This window comes from Mirounga angustirostris, unplaced genomic scaffold (genome assembly GCF_029215605.1).
Source record: "Mirounga angustirostris isolate CCGP_5_RB_7025 unplaced genomic scaffold, mMirAng1.0.hap1 SCAF_3, whole genome shotgun sequence".
NCBI lineage: Eukaryota > Metazoa > Chordata > Mammalia > Carnivora > Phocidae > Mirounga > Mirounga angustirostris.
In genome coordinates, this window is record NW_026991711.1 from 134,800,242 (window position 1) to 134,823,171 (window position 22,930).

General features: G+C 46.0%; 1 protein-coding gene across 1 annotated transcript; it reads left to right on the top strand.

Moving 5' to 3' along the window:
- The first annotated feature begins 10,146 nt into the window (after positions 1-10,146).
- SP5 (Sp5 transcription factor) lies at positions 10,147-11,827 on the top strand. The gene has a single exon (XM_045867409.3). The coding sequence runs from the start codon at positions 10,147-10,149 to the stop codon at positions 11,296-11,298; it is 1,152 nt and encodes a 383-aa protein (XP_045723365.2). The 3' UTR covers positions 11,299-11,827.
- The last annotated feature ends 11,103 nt before the right edge of the window (positions 11,828-22,930 follow it).

Consider the following 22,930-nt stretch of genomic DNA (forward strand, 5'->3'; position numbering starts at 1 on the left):
TCCTGGACTCTCTTGCAGCTAGGGTTCTGTGGTGTATGATTTAGATTGTGCCAATCAGACGCAGCATACCAAATTTGGAAGACAGAAGCAAACAGGTGTGAGGCAGGGACTGCGCTCCTGTTGTTCCTACTAGTAAACACAACTGCAGTACATTTGTTGTTTCTATGGCAGCTGTAACAGAGGTCCTAATGTCACAGCCTACATACGTGGTTGGTAAGAGGCAAGGTACCTGGCAAGGGTGGCATGATTCTGTGGCTTCCCAGTAGGCAGGCAACTTTCTGATTCCACAGCCGCCTGAGCCCAGCAGGGGCAGTGGCTCCCTTATAAAGCCAGGTCTGTGGTGTGGCTCTGGGAGTCATTCCTAAAAGCTCAGCTAAGACTCTGTTTCTTCAGATCGCCATTCAATCTCTAAGACATTTGAATACCTTGCTTACTAATACGGTAAGCAAAAGATCCTAGTGTAGAGGTTGGAGCCTCTTGTCGCAGCCACTTTGGAGAATCTTAGAAAAATAACAAATTAGAAATATTTCAAGGAGCAGCCATTAAAAGGTTAGAGAAGGAAAGTAGAGCTAACAGAGAGGGAGATCAGTGCTGACACCCTGAAAGGGAGCATCTAAGTCTGAGTAAAAAGAACAGTTCCAACTTCAAACTAAACTGTGATCCTAGAACCCAAACAAAAAGGGCATTGTTTCTTAAGACTAGAAGACCAATAGGTGGGACTCTTGCCAGAACTATAAGAAGTAGAGGTGATCTTTTAAATGGAACTAGGGACATGCAGAGACCCAACATTTGTGTTAGTCTGTCCTCAGCTGGACCCCTAAAGATATCAACTAATATTTACCTGTATCCTTAAAACTGGAGCCTTAAGACATCCAAGATAAAGAGCTGATTCTGTTTGCCCCCTGGTGGCTTGGGGTAAAGGTAAGGGGCAGGAGAGAGAAAAGAATATTCTAGAAGTGAAAGAAAGGGTCTTAGATCTGGACTGTAATCCTTGCGGTGAAAATTCACATTTCTCCTTGGATAAAACAGATGAAAACATCTCAGTTTAAGACGTGACATTCTTGGGGCGCCTGGGTGGCTCAGTTGGTTAAGCGACTGCCTTTGGCTCAGGTCATGATCCTGGAGTCCCGGGATCAAGTCCCGCATCGGGCTCCCTGCTCGGCGGGGAGCCTGCTTCTCCCTCTGACCCTCCCCCCTCTCATGTGCTCTCTCTCTCTCTCATTCTCTCTGTCTCAAATAAATAAATAAAATCTTTAAAAAAAAAAAAAAAGACGTAACATTCTTACCACAAAGCAAATAACACCCTGTAATGTGGCCAACAAATTATCCCTGACTTCTTATTTAATATCACTGCAGGGGGAACCTGAGTGCAGTCTGTTGAGCATCTGACTCTTGGTTTCAGCTCAGGTCGTGATCTCATGGGTCCTGGGACCAAGCCCCAGGTCAGGCTCTACCCTCAGCATGGAGTCTGCTTTAGGCTTTCTCTCCCTTTCCCTCCGCCCCGCCCCACCTCTAAAATAAATAAATAAATCTTTAAAAATAATAATAATGTCACTGCAGACTCACATATCCATTTGTTTTTCCAATGATAGAGATTTGCACTCACTCAGGGAGGTACTCTAATGTGATGATTAAAAACGTTACCTGGATTCAACTCCAATAACAAGATGTAGGATCTTGGCCATCCAATTTAACTCCTCTGTGCTACAATTTCCCCATCCATAAAATCCGATTAGTGAGAGATTTGGTGAGATTCCTTAGTGTTGTGATTGGCCACAGAATCATGGTCCGCACACTGTAAGGGAAAGTGTCTGTGTTCACAGACAGGGCTACCCCAAAGACTACTGCCAGCAAACCAGAGCAGACCCATGATGCAAACCCATGACCTCACCAGCACTCCTTTCTCCAACTAAATTAGCTAACTCCTCCTTCTATCCAGGAGTACTGGACTGGAAGGGTTGGAAATGAAGGGTCCAGAGGTTATTTGCATTTCTTGATATGCACACAGAATCTGTATTAGGCTTGCATCCAAAGTAATTTTCCTATATATTAATGCATGTTTTTATTTTATTGCTATATCCATTTTATTGCTATATTTGTTACTTTTATCTCTTTTAAGGAAATAAATGCCCCCACAAATGGGTAATAAATCATGGAGAATCTTTCCCTAAGTACTCCTGTTCCCCATCAGCATAGAGAAATAATGCATGACTCAATTTTTTCACTGTGTTGTGTGATCTCAGGAAACCACCTCACTTGTTTGGGCCTCACCACCTTTATCAGCCCTTCATACCCTCCCATGATGCTGGGACCCAACTGTGTCTGCCCTCTGATTGCTCTTCCTCAGCTCTGGATTCCAGACGGTCCAAAGGGCAGGGTTCATCTTCTGTATCTCGGGAGTCTGCCATGATGCCTGTGCTCACCTGAGCAGATGTCCTTTGTACTCCCCACAGATTCAGTTCCTTGTACCTGGAAAGATGGAAGACAAAGCCACAAAATGGTATCTTGAGCTTCTGCAGGCTCCTGCCATGACCATCAGTCCTTGGACTTCTTTGTGCCTTTATTTCTTCTGACAGCAAATGGTTCCTGTGACAAATCAAAACATAGGGTTGAAACACGGATATTCATAGATGAAATAGGTAGGAAAAGATACACTTGCTAAAGAAAGTTTGGCTCTATCTTTTCTGAAGATGTGCCTTTTGTAAGGGGGCCTTCTCTGTGCCTAAAGATGGCTCAGAGCAATGCTGTCAGCAGCGGTTTTTTAAAAGATTTTATTTATTTATTATTTATGAATGAGAGAGTAAGTGAGTAGAAGGGAGAGGGAGAGAGAATCTGAAGCAGACTCCGGGCTGAGCACAGAGTCTGATGCGGGGTTTGATCCCACCACTGTGAGATCATGACCTGAGCCAAAACCAAGGGTCGGACATTTAACCGACTAAGCCACCCAGGTGCCCTGACAGCAATTTTATATGCCCAAATTTGGGGACTTCCCTGCCAAAAGAGGCATCCCAACTGTTCCCTCTGCCCTGCACGACAGCCCCACTGGAGGACGTTAGCACCACTCTTCTCCTTACAAGTCTTCCCCCTCTGCTCCTCCCCTCATTCACGCCCCCTCTCTCTCTAAAATAAGTACATAAATAAAATCTCAAAGTTCATCCATCTTGTAACATGTATCACCATTTCATTCGTGTTTACAGCTGAATAATACTCCGTTGCACAAAAGCAACACAGATGGACTGGATTGGATTGTTTCTACCCTGTGGCTATTATGAGAAGTGCTGCTGTGACATTTCATGCCCAGGTTTTCTGTGGATACCAGGTTTTCAATTATCTTTGATATATATTTAGGAATAGAATTGTAACTCCATGTTTAACATTCTGAGAACTGCCTAATGGTTTTCCAGCGTGGCAGTACCAGTTTACGTTCCTACCAGCAATGTGTGAGGGTTCCATTTTCACCACATCCAACACTAGCTTTCCTGTCAGAGCCATCCTAGTGGATGTAAACTGGTGTCCCATTTGGTTTTTATTTGTATTTCAAGGATGGCTAATGATGTCGAGCATATTTTCGTGTGCTTATCTGCTTTTTGTATGTGGAAAAATGTCTATTCAAATTTTTTGCCTATGTTAAAATTGGGTTAGTTGTCTTTTTATTGTTGAGTTACAAGAGTTTTATACATTGCAGATACAGATATCTTATGAGATACATAATTTGCAAATGCTTTCTCCCATTCTGTGGGTTGTGTCCATTTTCCTGACAGTATTTTTGGAAGCACAAAGGTCTAAATTTTGATGAGGTCCAGCTTATCTATTTTTTTTCTCTTGCTACTGTGTTTTTGGTGCATCTAAGAAACCACTGCCTAACCTGATGTCGTGAAGACTTACTCCTATGTTTTCTTCTACACCTTTAATAGTTTAACTCTTACATTTAGGTCTATGATCCATTTAGAGTTAATTTTTATGTATGCTGTAAGGAAAATGCCCAACATCAATCTTTTACATGTGGCTATCCAGTTGTCCCAGCATCATTTGTCAAAAGAGATCTTTTTTATTTTTCCTTTTATCTCTTATTCCATATTGTCATCAAGTTTTCCTCTTTTTCTCTTTAAAATGTATGTCACCCTTTGACTACCACACCAGTTTCCAATCCAGGCCTTCACCATCTCACACCTAGATAACTGCATCTGCGTCTATCCTTCCAAGTTCTCAGCAAGCCAACCCTCCTAGGGAAGGACATTGAAGAACTGGAGTTGAATTTACCTGCTCCGGAGTCTACACTAAATTCACACTGTATATAGCATCAGGGCCCAGTCTCCTCTCCTTGATTTCTCTAACCTAGCCCATCCTGTCTACACCAGCAGATCAAAGATGCAAAACGTCATCTTCCGTGGTTATTCAGCTCTTCACTGAAAAAAGAATTCTCTTCCCTTCCTGTCCTTCCCCCGCATTGTCTTCCTTTCTATGCACCCCATTAAAATTCCATAGGTCCTTAAAGTCTCCTCCAAACCCCAGCTCCTTAATAAGCCTCCTTAACTACTCCAGCCCTCACCAGTGTTCTCCTGAGTCGCTACAATATTTGTGTGCTCTGTGACACCAAACACTATGCAAGTGACACACACAATTCCATTCTACCACCCAACACCAGAGAGCATTTATTGAACAGCTACTGAAGTTCATAGCACTGTGCAGGCATGATGCATAATGTAAATGCAGTCTCCTGCCATCAACTGAGGGAGTCGAATTGGAGGAGATCAAGGACCCCTCCTAGAATTCCACTCCTTCATCCATTATATACTGATCCAGTTTTGAAGTTTAAGCTTGAAGTTAACACAAGGTTTCCAGTTGAGGAAACTTTCCCAAACTAAGACAGTGTTTTCCAAAGATTCCCAACATTGTAATTTCTTGCGACTGAGCGCATTCCGCTGTGTTAGTGATCGAGCCTGTTTCAGACACAAGCTTTAGAGCGTCTGTGATTTGGTCTGCAGCTTAAACTGTGAGACCTCTCCAAATCCTCAAAGTTAACTTAGAGAGTATCAGATTGCAACCCCTTCCCCCACCACCATTTAAAAAAAAAAAAAAAGGCCAAAACCTTTCAAATTGAAGAGGCAAAGTTTGATCCCTTCCATGTTGAGAGCTGAAAACAATAGCAGCTTTCTGCTCTAGCACGACTTCAAAAGGCTGCCGAGTGACTGTTCTAAGAATACTTGGTTGTAGATGACTGAAGAAATGCACAAGGCATCCTCCTGCGACTCAGTGCCCCATTAGCACGAGGGAAACGCTGACCCCACCCCTCCCAGCACCTTTAATAAAGCAACGACTGGTAATGGCATGACCTAGGTAGATATGGGCAATTGGAAGGTTGAGCCTTTAGCGAGCAACGCGGGGGTCGGGGAGGGGGTGGGAAAAGAAGGGAGAGATCTTGGCGGTTAAACAACACCCTGCTGCAAGAGAGCCAATGAATTAAGAATTTGTTGAAACGACCTAAATAATGCATAAATTTTTAAAAAATCAACTGGAGATGGGTGACCGATTGGGCTGATTCCAGAGGCGTGAGTCCCCGGTTGTTGCAAAAAAAAAAAAAAAAAAAAATGCCCGAGGCGAGGAGGTACCAGACCCGGGCGTGAAGTAGCAACCCAGAGTGCTCAGCAAACACTTTTTTCTGGAATGGATCTGGAGCGCGCTGAGCGGATCCGCATACCGTGCGAATGCCTCTGCGGGTTCACCCACACGCCGCCTCTTCTCGCTGGTGGCACCTGGTCGGCGCTCGCAGCGCTCCTGGGAAGAAACTGCGCTGCGAACTTCCCGGCCTCGGAGCCCTGCAGCTTGGCAAGCCGCACTGCCGCGCCAGCCGCCGCGGGGAGGCTGGTATTCAACCTCCCCGCCGCCCCCTCCCCCCCCGCCGCGGTAAAAGTTTGCTCCCTATTCGCCGCTCCCCCCTCCACCTCCGCCCTCCGGCTGGAGGACCACAGAGGAGTTCGTGGGTCCTCTGTGCACAAACACACCCACCAACAAAAGAAAGCCCATTAAATCTTCTCTCCTGTGAACTCGCGCCCCAGCGGATACCTCTTTGAACTGACCCCCGCCTCCGCAGCCCCCGCAGCCCCCGCAGCCCCCTCGCTGTCTGGGGCGCGCCCGGCCCTCCCGGGCTCACTCCTTCCCTCCCGGCTGCGCACTTTTGCAGCGCGCTTGGTCTTTGATGTTTCTTTACATTATGGCAGAGCAGCCACACTCTCTTCCCGGGCGCGGGGCTTTGTGTAACAGAACTGACATTTGGCCTTGATACCTGTATCTCTTGGTGATTGCAACAAATTTCTAAAATAAATATTGTACTTTGATCTCCCGGCATTGCATTTTTAATGGACGCTTCGAACATTACTTCATTAAGAATAAGTTTTTCAGGAGCCCGACTGCAAAGGGAGGGAAGCTAAACAGCAGCTCGTAAAAGTCTCTCTCCAAACTTCAGCTCGTGCTTGGAAGGGCTACAATCCTGGCGGGTTTTCACAAATGGAGGTGAGGCCGACAGCAAGGACTTAGAAGAGTCAAGAGAGGGCCTACTGTGCGCCCCACCGCCCTAAAGACTTTACTTATATTACCTCTTTTAAGCGTACAAACACTCCACAAGATGAGCATTACTATCACCCCCATTTTACCAGTTGGGAAACTGAGGCACAAAGAGGTTGTGTAACTTGCTTGCCAAGGTCACCAACTAAAAAGCGTCAACTAGAAAATCTGGGTTCAGATTTTCTGAGTCCGACCTCTTAACCACCAAGCACTACTCCTTTTCGTCTCCTGGCCACTGGTGGTGGTTTCACTGGCTAATGGGGGCATGTTGGAGGGAAAAGTTCTCTCCTATAACAACTACGCAGATGTGAACTGGCTTTTCTTGCGTTTGTGTTAAAATAGAGAACATATTCGGCAAATGTTTCCAGCCTGTTTGGCCCAGCCTGGCCCGACCCTCGGGGATGGCGGGATTTGAAGAGCTCAAAGGAGCGGCAAAGGAAGCACGCTAAGGTACCAGACCCGCTTGGACAGTTCGGAGGTGTGCCTGCGCGCGCGTGCGCCACGGAACTCCCTGGCCTCAGGCTGGCATCTGGGAAAGGGCGCGTTCGAGTGCCAGGCTTCACCCGCACTCGACCCAGGGATGGGGCGTGGAAGGGGATAGGATTGCCAGGCCTCGGAGCAAAACTTTAAGTCCCCTCCCTTCCCCGCTTCCAGAGCACCCGGACCTCATCTTCAGGAGCCTTGGCCGAGCGAGCTGTGTGGTCACTGCTCATCGTTCCTGGGGTTACACCTTGGGGGTGGGGTATGCCTGTGAACTACTCCTAGCATTTGGGCGTCATGCGGCCCATTCCTCTTCAGCAGGATGTTTCTATTTCTCTGGCAGATCCTGGGCATGTGGAAATATGGGCCTGGTGGCGTAGCATCCCGACCCCTGATGGGAATGCAGAGGGCACCAAGATACAGCTCAGTTTCCGAATCAGAGGCGGGTTGGGGTTGAGGTTGGGTTGACCGCTGGCGCCGCACGGCGCTCTGGGCCACACGGCCCGTCCTCTCAAGTGAGTCCCGGCCACGGTGCGGTCTCCAGAAGGCCGGACGCAACATGGCTCGAAGAGCCCCGCATAGCCGGCGGCCTCGGAGAGCGGAGACCGTGCCTGCGGGGAGGCCCGGCGTGGAACGGGGTCCACCAAGCCCAGGCGGCCCACTCGGTTGCTCGGCCACTTGAGCGGCGGCCGCCGGCGGGAGGCCTCAGCGGCCCTTCCGGCCCCTAATCCCCTTCAGTGCCAGGAGGACCCCGCGGCGCCACGCCCGCCTCTTCCTTCTCCCCGGCCCGACCCTCCCGGGTGAGGCGATCCCGGCGTTCGCACCGACCCGGCGAGACGCGCCTGGCGTCCTGGCCAGACCGAAGCAGGTGGCCGACCGGCCCTCCGCGGTCAGGCATACGGGCCGGCGAGGGTTCGGGGTGAGAGTTTCCCTGACCCGGGGCGCACGCCACACGCCTGAACTTTCTTTTCTTTCCAAAGGTGACGGGAACAACAGTTTTTATTGACTTTTCTTTCCAGTTAAAGGGCCTTCCTCTTACTGTGATGTGGTTTGTTCAAAACAAAAGGTTTCCTCGACTGCGCCTTACTTCTTCCAAGTAGTTCCCTGGCAGGTATGTGTGGCTTGCAAAGAGCGCGCACTCGCTGGACGGGGTTAGAGAGAGAGATTGCTAGCACTGACGGGGGTTTCGGGGGCCTAATAGCCGTCAGCCGCCTGACCGGCCGTCCGCGGCGTCCAGGGGGCCAGCCTGAAGAGAGAAGAGCGACGTCACACTTTTTTCCTCTGGTGTATATTACGGTTTGCTCTGGGTGTCCTGCCAAGCCTAGCTTTGGTGGTAGGCGCGGTACGGGTGTTTTTCCCAGGCTCACTATTTGCAAAAGTTGTGGCCGGAGAAAACTTCCAGGTCGCCAGCAGGAATGTCACAAGAGAGCCACAGTGGCTTGTCAGGCAGGCGGCCCCGGAGCGTGCGCGCCACCCACCGCCGCCATGGGCGGCCGCCCGGCCCCGCCCCGGGTCACAGCCCTGCCCGCAGCTCCACCGCGGCGGGCGGGGGGGGGCGGCAGGCGGCCCGCAGGGCGAGGTGCGTCCCACGCCCCGCCCCGGGAATTCCCTCGGGTCCGCGGTGTGCGCGGGCCGCTGCGTGTGCCGTTCCCGTGTGGGGTGTGTAAGTACGGGGGGAGGGGAGAATTACCCTCATCTCAAAGTCCCGCGCCTGGAAGCCAAAGGCAGATTTCTCTGGAGATAACAAAGACACTTTGTCACTTCGGGCGCTGCCTCGGTGCAAATCTTTAATTGCAAGGGAGTTGCGGGGGAGTGGGGGGGGGAGGATCGAGTGTCTCCAGCAACCCAAGCGCGGGTCTCCAGGCGGCAAGGCCCCCTTTGATCAGGAAAATCCAATTATTTGTGTATATACATTTCCCACATAGTGATTACTTCATTAATTGTCCCGCCTTTATCTCCTCCCTTCCCATCCCCCCTAATAATCAGTTCTTTTATCCCGACCAACAAACACACCATAGGAGCTTTGTGGATTCAAAGGATTTGCTTTCGCTTCTGAAAGAGCCGCTATTCTTTGATGATTGGGTAGCGGCAAACTTCAAAGCCATAAATCTTCCCTCTGACTGGCTGGCGGCCCAGCAAAGTCCTTATCAAATTCTTGGAGGTGATCCTGAAGCGCTCAGACCGCGCGCGGGGCGAGCGAGCGGGGTGCGACGAGGGGCGCTGGAGGGGAGGGCCCCGGAGCGCAGAGAGGGCGCCGGGGAGGGACGCTGGGCGGCCGTTGGTCCTCGCCTTCGGGTCTCCATGCCTCGGCAGCGCCCTGCTCCGCAGCCAACGGCCCGCAAGCTGTAGCTATGGCTGCCGTGGCCGTCCTCCGGAACGACTCTCTGCAGGCCTTCCTCCAGGTCAGGTCTGGGCTCGGAGGCAGGGAGGGAAAGGTGGGAAGGGTCGCGTCCGGATCGATCCTGGTCCTCTGGGCACCCTGAATCTCAAAGGGACCCCTGCTCGGGGGATGCCGCTAGAGTCAGACCGAAGGGTGCCCACGTCAACTTCGCACCTAACCTTGGTGTCTAGAGTGTGGCCTTGGGGGGAGGGACGCGCGGATCCGGGGGTTGTTGGGACTTGCGCGTCTGGCAGAGAACAGGGCCCGAGCCCACCCTGTTGGGCCCTCCCGCTGACTTTCAGCCTGGGGTGGGCGGAGGAGGAGCGCGAGAGTAGCGTGGAAAGAGCTTAAAAGATGGGAGGGAGGGCGGATGGGCAGCTGGGCTGTGGGTGTTTCCACACCCTTTCTGACCGCGGAGCCGGGAGCGGCCCGTCGGATCCCTCTCCCCTCCCACCTTGTGCCTGCTTTCTCTGAGTCTGGATGGCGTCTCTTTGCACCAAGTAGTTTCACGGGAAGCGCTCACGCGCTCCGCGTTCAGGTAGCGCAGGCACCAAAAGTTAACCGTACTGGTGGGTGCGTGCGTGGGGTGCGGTGGCGGGGGAGGGACACCGGGACGGGAGAGGGGCGGCGGTACAATAGCTGGCGTGGGGGTGGCGGGCCGGCCCGGAGACAGCGCTTGGAGCGCTAACCTTTTGTCTCTTCTCCGCCCTCCCCCGCCGCCGCCCATGCAGGACCGCACCCCCAGCGCCTCCCCGGACCTGGGCAAGCACTCGCCCCTGGCGCTGCTAGCCGCCACCTGTAGCCGCATCGGCCAGCCCGGAGCCGCTGCGCCCCCGGACTTCCTGCAGGTGCCCTACGACCCCGCGCTGGGCTCGCCCTCCAGGCTCTTTCACCCTTGGACCGCAGACATGCCGGCGCACTCACCGGGCGCGCTGCCGCCCCCGCACCCCAGCCTGGGCCTGACGCCGCAGAAAACGCACCTGCAGCCGTCCTTCGGGGCGGCGCACGAGCTGCCGCTCACACCCCCTGCCGACCCCTCGTATCCCTACGAGTTCTCACCGGTCAAGATGCTGCCCTCGAGCATGGCGGCGCTGCCCGCCAGCTGCGCGCCTGCCTACGTGCCCTACCCTGCACAGGCCGCGCTGCCTCCCGGCTACTCCAACTTGCTGCCCCCGCCGCCCCCGCCCCCGCCGCCCACGTGCCGCCAGCTGTCCCCCAACCCGGCCCCCGACGACCTCCCTTGGTGGAGTATCCCGCAGGCGGGCACCGGTCCGGGGACTTCCGGGGTCCCGGGGGGCAGCCTCGCCGGCGCCTGTGCCGGGGGCCCCCACGCACCCCGCTTCCCCGCCTCGGCGGCCGCCGCTGCCGCCGCAGCCGCCGCGGCCCTGCAGCGGGGCCTGGTGTTGGGCCCGTCGGACTTTGCGCAGTACCAGAGCCAGATCGCTGCGCTGCTGCAGACCAAGGCCCCCCTGGCGGCCACGGCCAGGAGGTGCCGCCGCTGCCGCTGCCCCAACTGCCAGGCGGCTGGCGGCGCCCCCGAGGCAGAGCCGGGCAAGAAGAAGCAGCACGTGTGCCACGTGCCGGGCTGCGGCAAGGTGTACGGCAAGACGTCGCACCTGAAGGCGCACCTGCGCTGGCACACAGGCGAGCGGCCCTTCGTGTGCAACTGGCTCTTCTGCGGCAAGAGCTTCACGCGCTCGGACGAGCTGCAGCGGCACCTGCGGACTCACACGGGCGAGAAGCGCTTCGCCTGCCCGGAGTGCGGCAAGCGCTTCATGCGCAGCGACCACCTCGCCAAACATGTCAAGACGCACCAGAATAAGAAGTTCAAAGTTGCTGAGGCCGGGGTCAAACGGGAAGACCCGCGGGACCTGTGAGCCCACGCCGGGGCAACTCGAGGCCTCTCCCGCCTCGGACTCCGGTCCCAGCACCTCTTCCGGGAGCTTCCGGGGCTCTGTGGGCACCTGGCCGAGGGAGGACCCAACAGGCACTTGCGTCTTCCTGCTGCCGGTCTCCCAAAGGCTCCCAGCTTCCCTGGCCCGGCCTGCGGACAGGGACCCTGTGCCCAGGAGAAGCAGGGGAGGTAGGGTTGGGAGCTGGGCGCCATGCAAGGGCGGTTTCGAGCTCTGAACCATTCCCACCGTCTGGGAGATCTGCAGTTTTGGGGAACCACACTGGGCTGGCCTTGTATATAGGAAGCACTGCTGAATTAAAGCAGAAGGACCTTGGGAGATTTGAAATAGTGCTCAGTTTGGGGGGAGGGGGGTTGTTTTGGTTTGTTTTGGTTTTTTTGCTAGGACCGGGCCGGGCTTTGTACAGGTTATTTAAATAGCTTTGTTAAAGAATTATTATAATAATTATAACATTAATAAAAATGTTACTTTTGTCCTCAGCTCCATGAAGAGCTACAGCATGAAATGTCTCTGTAAAGCAATCAGCAGTTGCAGCCTGAAAATAAATACGTTAACTCCGGGGTCACCTCGGGACCCGGCTGAGCCAGTCTCATTTGATCTTTTCTTCTTGGGGAGGCTTTCTAAAGCGGTCAGGTTTCGCCACGAAGACGGTTCCTGTAGGCTGCCTGTATGGAGGTTTCTTTGGTTTGGAAGGGTCTGGGCAAGTGTGTTGGGTGCATGGACGGAGGAAGGAGGGCAGGGTCAGATTTGTGATAAAGAGGATAGATCATGCGGCCTTAGGACTTGAGCAGAGACTGTCGAGCATCTCTTAAAAGTTTGATACCTGCTGCACATACAGTGCACGTTCTTTTATCTGGCGAATTCCCTGTGGCTTTCCATTTGGTGGTAATGTAGGGACAGAGGTCACACTAGAGCTTTCCTTCCTCCTGGTAGCGGGTTATGCTGGTGTCTGGAGAGGAACTGTATGTAGACCCAAGGATCTGTTCACAGATGAGATTTGGGAGAGTTACAGAGAAACGGGGGGGTGGGCGGGGGCTCCTTCAAGGTTGGTCTTTGCGGGGGAAGAGCCCTCACCTCAGCCCCGTTGTCTGGCTTGTTCTTAATCATCGCGCTGTGAAAATCTTGCTTCACAATAGCCGCTTAGGGATTTCTGGCCTGGCCTGGAAGTTTAGTTCCATTTTGTATCTTGGGATTTTATTTTTTTTAATCATTGAAGTAGACCAATATTTGCTCAGGGAGGAGCCAGGAATACTCATATCTAGGTTTCTCGCCTGTCTCTAAAAAAGTTTACAGTTGTTTTTTCAAGTGTCTCGACTCAACTGGCTCCTTGATGTTTGCTAGTATTTGAGTTTTTAAACCTGAAACTGAAATCTTAATCTTCTGATTTAGAATTATCAAAGAAAGAAAATTATCAAAGAACATTTGTTAATATGTTAAGGTAGCATCATTAATGCCAGATTTCAGTGGAACTGAATAGTCTTTTCATGGTAGCCGAAGTGTATATAAATTGATAGGATTTCACAAACTGTTGTTACCTTTCCTTTTGTTTGAAGTCAAACCTAGTGGTAAGTTCTTAAGAGCTAGGAGGGTTGTGCTTGAGACTTACAGAATTAAGAAAAACACAAACATCAACATAACAGAGATGAAATTACTTTTATATTCCTAAGAAATAGCATTTTACTCTAACTTGAGACAAGGTAGTGAAAGAGAATTAGAGTCATTGTGGAGATATGCCTTAGAACCAGTTGCTCTCATTAGAGATTTTGGAACTATGAAATGACAGATTGGAATGTGAGTCTTCAGAGGTCTTTACCTGGGAAGGGCAGTTTGGTTAGCTAAATTTCCAAGGGTGTGATGGTTTTGCAAGCAATAGTAATAAGAAAGTTGCTACACAGTTACACTAATATGCATCTAAGTGTGTAATCTTAATCTAAATCAAGATTCTTGAGAATCATTTCTATGAAGAGTTACAGAAACTCACATCGAAGCCATGCCCTGGGATGGACTTCAGAGCCAGGAAAGATTTTTTGGCAGATAGTAGGGAAAGAGAAATCCTGGTAGAGTGGAAAGACCTAAGGGCTTCTACTCAGAAAAGTTGAAGTGATTCTCTCATTCCAAAGAGAATGCCCTTGGTGGAAAAAGAAAAGTGGCAAGTTTGAAATGAGTCTGCTAGCTGTTATTGACAGCCATGATCATCTAGTATCTAAACAGATAAAGTGTTGAAGATAAAGTTTCCCTGTAAGTTTATCTTTATGATTGTTAAGAGAAGAGCTAGATAAAATACATGGAATTTATCTAAAAATAGGATATATGTAATATTTAAAAGCAGAGCAGTCATTTGATGACAAAGTAACTTTCTTATGTTTTTACTTAATTAAATCTGCAAACTTCTGTACAGTTTCTAGGCTAACTTGGTACAGCTGAAAGACTGTTCCTTGTGCCACTTCAAATTTGTGTTCCAATTACTTTAGAGCAAATTATCCAAGTGGAAGCCAGGAAGCCGCAATGATATGATATTATTATCCAAGTGTAGGAAACCATTTCATGTTTATACTGAAAAATAAGCTAATAAATCAGAAATAGAAATTTGACAGTGCAGAAATGTATTAAATTTTATAAGCTGTTAAAATTTGAACTGCTACCGCATGCTGTTTCATAAAACTACAACTGATACCACTTAGAACTTTAAAAAGTATTTAAAATAAATGAATATGCCAGAAATAATATGTATAAGTGATGTATAATTAAGCAGTTAGCAGAAAATTCAATAAAATTCAAGTTAAAAGTTCAGAAACATTGCTATTAAATGTAAACTAAAATTTATTTTTTATTTAGAGTTTTGCTAACATCAAAAAAAGAAAGTTTAATCTACCAGCTGTATTCAAGGCTTAAAGACCTGAGCACCCAATTCAATTAAGTTTTAAAAACTAATTGAAGAAAATATGTTAATGATGGTCCCAAGTACATTTTTAAAGTAACTTTTAGTAGCATGCAAAAATATAACAAAGTATCATATTTTAGAAAATTCTAAAATTAGTGTGATATGATTATTTTAAATTTAACCCTCAATTGATAACTGAACCATTTTGATCAAGAACTTAGAAACATGGAGAAATTGAGTTAGCAATTATTTAGGTAACTTGGAATTGTGTGTTCCTGAACTTGTTAACAATGCTCCATAGTTTTCTCAAGAGAAAATTGTGCAAATTTACCTTTAGCTGACCACTAATCTGTAATAGTTCTGGTGATGAGTGGAAGTGAATTATGTTAAAGAAAATACAACTGTATCATTTACTGTATTAGTGTAGTTTCAGTTCGAATTTGAATCTTATAACCATATTGTGTATATTGTTTTAAATTATTTTGCTATAAGTCAATCTAACAAGACATACCAATTTAGAAACTAATCTTGATGAGCATTCTTCTTGCAGAAACCTATTTGAAACAATGATATTTGTAGAAAAGGCGGTTTTTCACCCTGATTTGCACTGTTTCTGTTCTAATTCTGTGGGGTTTTAAGAAATCCATTTAACACTGCACCTTTAGTGTTTCCCATTTATTTGGGTTCTGCCATGAGAGTTTCACAGAATGTTATGATAGCGGTAACAATAACTTCAAATTCATGTAAACACCTAGTAAGCTGTTTAGGGCTCTAAAATGGCAAACCACTTTTATTTGCCTTAGCTCTTCACATTAAATATTGATAAGTTGAAGTAAATTGACGATGTCTCACTGGGAAATAATCTCATGTTGTGAAATCAAATTCAACCCTCAAGCTCTGTTTTTCTAGTAAACGGAATGATGGTTTGCTAATATCCCAAATTGAGGGCTACTCAAAACAAGTAATATTAATGTTCTATCAGATATCATTACCTACCTCTGGTTTGCATGATAGAGGGGAACTTTAAAAGAGTACGAAACCAAGGGAAGCTTTGAAATATGGATATGTGCCGGCATAGTTTGACGCACCAGGAAAAAATAAGGAAAAAATTTAGATAGAAAGATGTATGATGAAAATGAAATCTATATTTAGATTAATACACCAAAAGGACACATTTCATTATTAGGCACCATAATGGTAACCTGATTGATGTGGTATCCAATATACATAAACAGTACACTTTTCTCTGGTGATGTTCAGACTCAACACATTTTTGCATAAAGATCTTTGTGTCAATTGCTCCTCCCTTGATTGTTTTTAAAGAATCTTCAGTGTTTCAAATTAGTTTATGGACATTGTAAAATGGCTCACATAATGTTCCTTACTATAACGAATAAGTTATACTGTTCAACAAAGATGTAATCAAATAGCTTATGGGCCATCACAACTTTTTTCAGTAGTTTCAGTTTTACTATTACAACTTACTACCAATTGTAGATTTGCATGTGATGATTGATATAGTATATATTTCCATGCTGACATTTTGATGACTTCCCTTCCTAGACTTTATATACTTTTCCTTCCATGCCTTTAGTGATTATGCTGAAGCATAATCCCCAGTGGGGTATTTGACACTTAATTCTTAATTTAGTCCATGCATGTGAACTGCAGTAGTTTCTGCACAACACATAATAAACCAGATTAACTAATATATTTTGGTTGTGTACCTAATACCAAAATTCAAGTCAGGGGAAATAAATCAAGTTCCTAGTTTGATATATGGAAAATCTGCAGCTTTCATTTTTCAAAAGTTGTTTCAGCGTTATGAAGATTCAGGCTGCCTATTTATGAAGTGGGAGGGTTTTTTACTTCAAAATTATTCATCTAATTTTTTTCATTGCTTGTCAAAATTCTAACATCAAAAAATATACTAAAATCACCCAAAGTCTAAGGCAGTAGCTATATGTTACCTGACTTTTTAATAAAAAGTTAAACCATTCAGTCATACGGGCGCTTTCTAATGATTTTGTGTTTAGTGTATTCTAAAACACAGATGGAAAACATCTGGCCCTCAGCTTAATTTCATCCAATTCACAAGGCAAATATCAAAGCTGAATCCTCATTTATGCTTATGATGGGGAAAATGCGTCCTAATTTAAAAAGTATTTGGTGGCAATTTCCTAAAGTCTGCATAAGGTGTCATGAAAGCTTATTTCTCTTATTTCTATCTTTGTGAGTTTTATTCTTACGTTCTGTATTCTGTTTTCTTTTTCCATTCTGTATGCCTCTTGACTTGTGGAGGTCATGTCTTCTATAACCCATGTTCATCTCTAGCATGGAAATTCAGTTTGTGTCTTGTGTCTCTCTGTCTTTGCTGAAAGTATTTACGCACATTATCTGACTTTGCTGCCTATAATGCAGAACTTGACAGGATTCCAAACTGTAGTTCTTTTAAATCTGTTGTATTTTTAATAGCCACTTACATTCCTTGGCCTAAATTTTACATGTAAGTGAATTAAACTTACAGTTCTATTTGTAGATTCACGTTTTATTTATGTAGTACATGTCTGATGTTTTTTACTGTGGCTTTGTGAACATCAGTGAGAAAAATATTTTCATCACAATTGAAAGTAAAATTGTAAAATATGATAGTGGGTTATGGTTTGAAGTAATCCCAGGTTGGATAGATTTTAATTAGGAAAAAGATTTTGAGTTAAAGTTTTAATGAAGGGGATGTGAATTAAGACTTGTAAGCATTTAGCTATTTATATATTTATATTCCTTATTGAGGTTATTATATTTGATAGAGACCTTTTTCCTGGAAAGCCTTTATTCTTTTTTGATCCTTGATGAAGTCCGTATCATTTCTTGCTAGTCCCGCAGTAACTGCCAAGAGAGTCACTGTGGTAACCGGTTTTGTGCTGAGCCTGGGTTTGGAGTAGAAAGCTGCTAAGTTGTTTTCTAAGGAGAAAGTACTCTCTTCATCAGTCATGATTCAGGCTTGTCAATGGCAAGCCTGTGTGCCCTGAGCAGCTAGCAGCTGGAAGTGGTGGGGCTGTAGCCGCCCCTTGCTTCTGAAGCAGGGAGAGCTAGAAGTAGGGAAAAGGGAAACCGCCATGGGGAATAACAGACATGGGACTACCCTGTTTAGACAGACTTTATTTCTAAAGCGGTTGAAATAGGGCAACTGCATAGGAGCTGAAAGTTGCTTTTTTTTTTTTTTTTTTTTAACCAAAGCTGAGTGTAAGTAGGCTGTAGGGAAGATGGGAGCCTTGACTGAGGGAATGTGGACTTGGATGATCTTTATAGTCACTTGCAAAGCTGAAAAGCTTCAAATCTAAAATCTGTAAGTCAAAAAAATTCAAATACATTTGATTATGGCTACTAAAAGTGCGACAGTAGTATGAATATTTCTGACATTCTGACATCTGATTTCAGAAATCCACTTTTTGAAGATATAGTTTATTCTTAAATAGCTAAAGGTATTAAAGGGAAGCAAAGGTGATTTAGGGTAAATTAGCCTCTACGCAAGTAATATCAGGAGTTAGTCCCGTGACCTTAGCATTGGCTTTGTTTTCGTTTTTTTTTTTTAAGATTTTCTTTATTTATTTGGGAGAGAGCACGAACGAGGGGAGGGGCAGAGGGGGAAGAAGAAGGAGAGAGAATCTCATGTAGACTCTGCACTGAGTGCAGACCCCGTCGCAGGGCTTGTTGCAGGGCGAGAGGTGGGGCTCGATCGCACGACCCTGAGATCATGACCTGAGGTGAAATCAAGAGTCTGATGCTTGACCGCTTAACTGACTGAGCCACCCAGATGCCCCTAGCATTAGCTTTTAAAGATAACACTTCTGGGCACATCAGTCTTTGTAAGTGCTGTATTATTAGCACATTCCCAAGTCCTGTTTCTGTGTATGGAAATTTCACAGTAAAATGACAGAATTCAAAAGTAGAGGTAACTTTTCAATAATTAACTAGAGGTAAGTATTTAGATTTACAAACCTTGGCCTAGTTAAGTTTAAGGAAACTGTGTTTGCCCCACACCCTCAGAGTCATCTAAGATAGTATGTACAATTAAGAATACATAAGAGGCAAAAAAAAAAAGAAAAGAATACCTGAGGGGTACCCGGGTGGCTCAGCAGTTAAGCATCTGACTCTTGATTTTCAAGGTTGTGAGGTCAAGCCCCATGTTGCGCTCCAGCTTGGCATGGAACCTGCTTAGGATTCTCTCTCTCCCTCTGCCTCAGCCCCTACACCCCTCCCTCCCTCCCTCTCAAAAAAAAAAAAAATTATTTGATGTCTACAAGATAAGGTACAATGAGGATTCAAAGATGAACACAATCTTTCAAAGAGCTCAGAGTAGTACAAAAGATACCTCCCCAGACCTGCAGCATTAGCATCACTTGGGAACTTGCTGGAAATGCAAATCTTTGGGTCCAATTCCAAGTTATTAAATCAGAAACTCTGGGAATGCGGCCCAGCAATTTGTATTTTCATAAGTCCTCCAGGTGATTCTGATCCACACTAAAGTTTGAGAACCACTGGCTTAGAAAGCTGCATACTTAATCATAAGATTAACCTATGGAAAATAAACAAATTCTAGCCAAAAACATTTCTCACAAGATACTCTGGGGAAATGGAGAATGGATAAACCACTTGGCTGAAATCCCTCACCCAACTGAGAAACTCAGCTGAGAATCTTCTAGCTCCATGAGAAGACAAGAGTAGTCTTAAGGAATGATTCTTACATGCATGTTACATAGTTATGTAGACAATTTTCCTTTTATAGTATTTAATACAAATAGACTTACATTTTTGAATCATAAATGATATATTTTATATGTTAGTGGAATTTTCCTCCAAAAGTGGAACAGTGACTTTCAGCAACATCTGTTTTCTTAAAAGGAATACTCAACTACCCGAGCAGTTTGGGTTTTTAGAGTCATTGGGTGATTAATAACTAATTATCTCAGGGCACATACAAACGCCACCACTTCAAGGGAAAACCACATGTACCCTCCAAGCTGCAGAAATGCAGTGAGGGCATTTCCAGAACACAGGCCCAGGTTGCTTCAAACTTATTTTCTGTTAAAATAGCTTTTTAAAACTACAGACAGGGCATGGCAGAAGCCTAGGGCTTCTCTGTAGCGCCACAGACTTAGGTGGCTGCAGGTAGGCATTGATCTAAACCCAGAGTCCTTGCTTCCCCTGGCTGTCCCTGCAGGCTTCATTAGCCCAGCCCTCTGCCCCATGAAGTCTTTCTTGCTCATGGTGCATCTCGGGGCTGTTACTCAAACCAGAATATGATTTTGTAAAATTTCCTTTGAAAAACAGTTTATTTCTGACCTTCGAAGTATAGAAAGCTGGGAATTACCGGTACCAGGAAAGCTTGTAACGTAAAGGAGAATACTCCTTAATTGTTCCCAGTGAAAGGCTATCTCTCTGCAACTCCAAGCCTAAGCAACTCAAGCATCGCTGATTTGGGGTTCTTTAGGAAGACCCTCATGAATGACAACAAGAAGCTAGGGTGACGCTGACTATGACATATTCCCAAGGAGTTCCCCAGAACCCTGAATGACCAAGGGAGCTGTCCCTGACCAGGTAAATCTCCCCAATCAGAATTTATAGAAATAGAATTTAACACGTTGAGTTTGGAGGAGACTTTTAAAATCATCCAATCTGACCCTCTCATTTAACAGGAGAAAACTGAGGGCATGCTTGATCAACGAAACAGTCATTATCCATGACACATCAAATGTTAAGAACACTCAAAAAATCCAGCAGCCTAGAAAAGGGAGAGACAGTTGGGGATCACGAAGAATGGAAGAAGACTCAGGGAAGTAGCATCAGGCAGAACCTTTGGCCCTAAGCTGGCAGAGGACTGGCTCTCACCTTTTTGTGTACATGAAAATTACCTGGGATGCTTATTTAAATGCAAATTCCCAGGGCTACCTTTCTGGACCTTCGGATTGATTTGGTCTAGGGGTGAGGCCCAGGAAGCGTCATATAACCATCACCCCAGGGACTCCAAGACGGGTGGTTAGAAGACCACCATTAGAGAAACACTTCTTGACCAAAAAACTTCTAATGGGTGGGGCAAGTTCTGAGCATTTTGACAATGGCAAGTGATCAGGTAATAAATCCATACCTAATTTTACTTTTTAAAAAAGTCAACAGCTCATGTGCTCAGACCTGAGACACAAACATGCCAGAATCTTAAAGAGGAGAGGTGATTTACAAGCTTTATCTTATTTACCCAGGTCTGTGCCAAATGCTATAGAAGTCATGATCCTTTTCCCGTCAAAATGTTTTTTTGTTTTATTTTTAAGTAAACTCTACCCCCAGTGTGGGGCTCAAACTCACAACCCTGAGATCAAGAGTCGCATGCTCTACCGACTGAGCCAGCCAGGTGCTCCTTTCCTTGTCAAAATGTAAGAATGGAGACACTAAATGGTCACTTGGGTTTGCTAAATTCTCAACTAAAGTTGGTTAGATTCTGAAGTCAGGAAAATTAAAGTAAACAGATATGTTCTACATCTCTCATTCTAGGCTCGTATCTTTTGGTGAAAATTCAGAATCAATGAGTTACTGACTTTTATAATTGATATCAAGAGTTCACCAACTAAAAGCTTATCATTGTACAGATGAGGTAACCAAGCCATCAAAGGAAGAAAAATGCTCCCAGCCATAGTCAGCAGCCCAGGACTCCCTGACTTGCCTCATGTCCTTATTCCCATTGGTCTCATAGCCTATAATGATTTACAACTAGGTTGTCTTATATACAATATTAGGGAATTTTTCTACTATAATGTCTATAGGTAAGTATCTAGTGAATAAATTAGATGTTTCCAAGGACTTTTGTTTATTTCATGTAACAACATAGGGCTCTTAAAGAAAAAAGTAACATAAATATTTCAGCTCACTTTTAGAAATACAGCCACTCTTTGAAAGTTATTTCTTCTTCAATAAAAATTTATGGAATGCCTTTTGTGTGCCAGGTACTAGTTTGGACATCGAGGATGTAGTAGTGAACAAAATTCTAGCCCTCATAAAGCTTGCATTCCAGTGAGACTACAGTGTTGTAATTCCTAGCGTCTTACCTCTTTATCATTCCATTCACATGCAGGTTCATTTATTCCACAAATACTTACTAAACATTTACAGATGCCAAAGACTCTGCGTATCCACCATGCAAAAGTCATACAAGGTCTTTGCCCTTAGGGAGCCTACAGTCTAGTAGGGGATGCAGAAAGTTAACAGGCAGTGTCTAGAAGCACCAGGGGAGCAGGGGTGGTTCACTACTGCTTACCACAGGCTGATATAGTGCTTGGCACATAGTATATACTCAATAAATATTTTTGTTGTCGAATATAATGTAGAATGATAAGTATGGCCAGTACAGTGAGGATGCCCTAGGGTTAACTACTATCCCTTCCCAACAGTATCTATAAGAAGTGTGTTAGGGGTATAGACTAGGGTTCCTTTCTGCCTTTAGCTGCTTGGGTGGGGGTGAGGTGATGGTCCTAGGAAGCTGCTAACTGACTGCCTCTTCCCCTCCCAGGGAACTGCTGGCTTCTCTGAGACAATCTTAACTTCCCAATGTCTTAATAGTCATTCCCTTGCATTCCCTAAGTCTCATTGCTCCAGCTTTTAAAGGCATTCTCCCTACCACAACATTTCTGGCTATTGTTATCAAAATGTAAGCTTATTTAGATTATGTTATGTGACTATTTAAAGAAAAAAAAAAAAAGCCACAAGGGCAGGGGATGGAAGAAGCTAGAGCTGAGGAGAGAGGAGAGCCTCTCAGATTGAAAAGGGTAGTGCGTGCGTGTGTCCGTGTGTGTGTCTGTGTGTGTGATGTGGAGGATTCATGGACCTAGGGATGTGGAAGGACCATACCTCAGAAGGAACATATCTGGTGCTACTAAAAAGGCTAGATTCAGAGCATTTGGAGACAGTCTTGGCAGATTTGCTACCTTTTTTTGCATTAAAAAAATACCACAAATTTAAAGGATTAAAACAAGACACATTTATTATCTCACAGGTTCTGTGCACCAGCAGTCTAGACAGTCCTGAGTTGCAGCCTCTGCTTCGGGGTCTCCCATAAGGCTGCAGTCAAGGTGTTGGCCAGGGCAGGAGTCTCATCTGAGGGATTGATTGGTGAAGGATCTGCTTCTAAACTTAAGTGATTATCAGCAGATTCAGTTCTCTGTGGGTTGTTGGACTGAGGGCTTCAGTTCTTTGCTGGCTCTTGCCTGGGGACCACCCTCAGTTTCTTGACACATGGGTCTCTCCAACATGGCCACTTGCTTCATCAAAACATGCAAGTGAGGAAGGCAATAGAGTCTGCTAGCAAGATGAAAGTACATCTTTTGTAATTTACTCATGGAAGTGACAGCCTATCAACATTCTATTCACTAGAAGAAAGTAATTCGGAGAAGGGGATTAAACAAGGATTTAAATACCAGGAGGCAGGAATGATTGAGGGGCATTTTAGAGGATGCCTATCACGACCTTTGACACAGCTTGTCAAAAATAATAATAATGAAGTCACATACACAGATCAAAAAGACTAAGACAAATTGTTTCTCAGCATCAGCCATGATGTTTCCTCACTGGTAAGCGACTGCCAATTGCCCCCTAGTATCCATCTTTCCTTTCTTCCTTTTACTAATAGTAATTCCCAAGTTTTTTTGTTTTTGTTTTTGTTTTAAAGAT

Coding starts and splice junctions, on each gene's coding strand:
- SP5 (XM_045867409.3), top strand. CDS start 10,147: ATGCAGGACCGCACCCCCAGCGCCTCCCCGGACCTGGGCAAGCACTCG.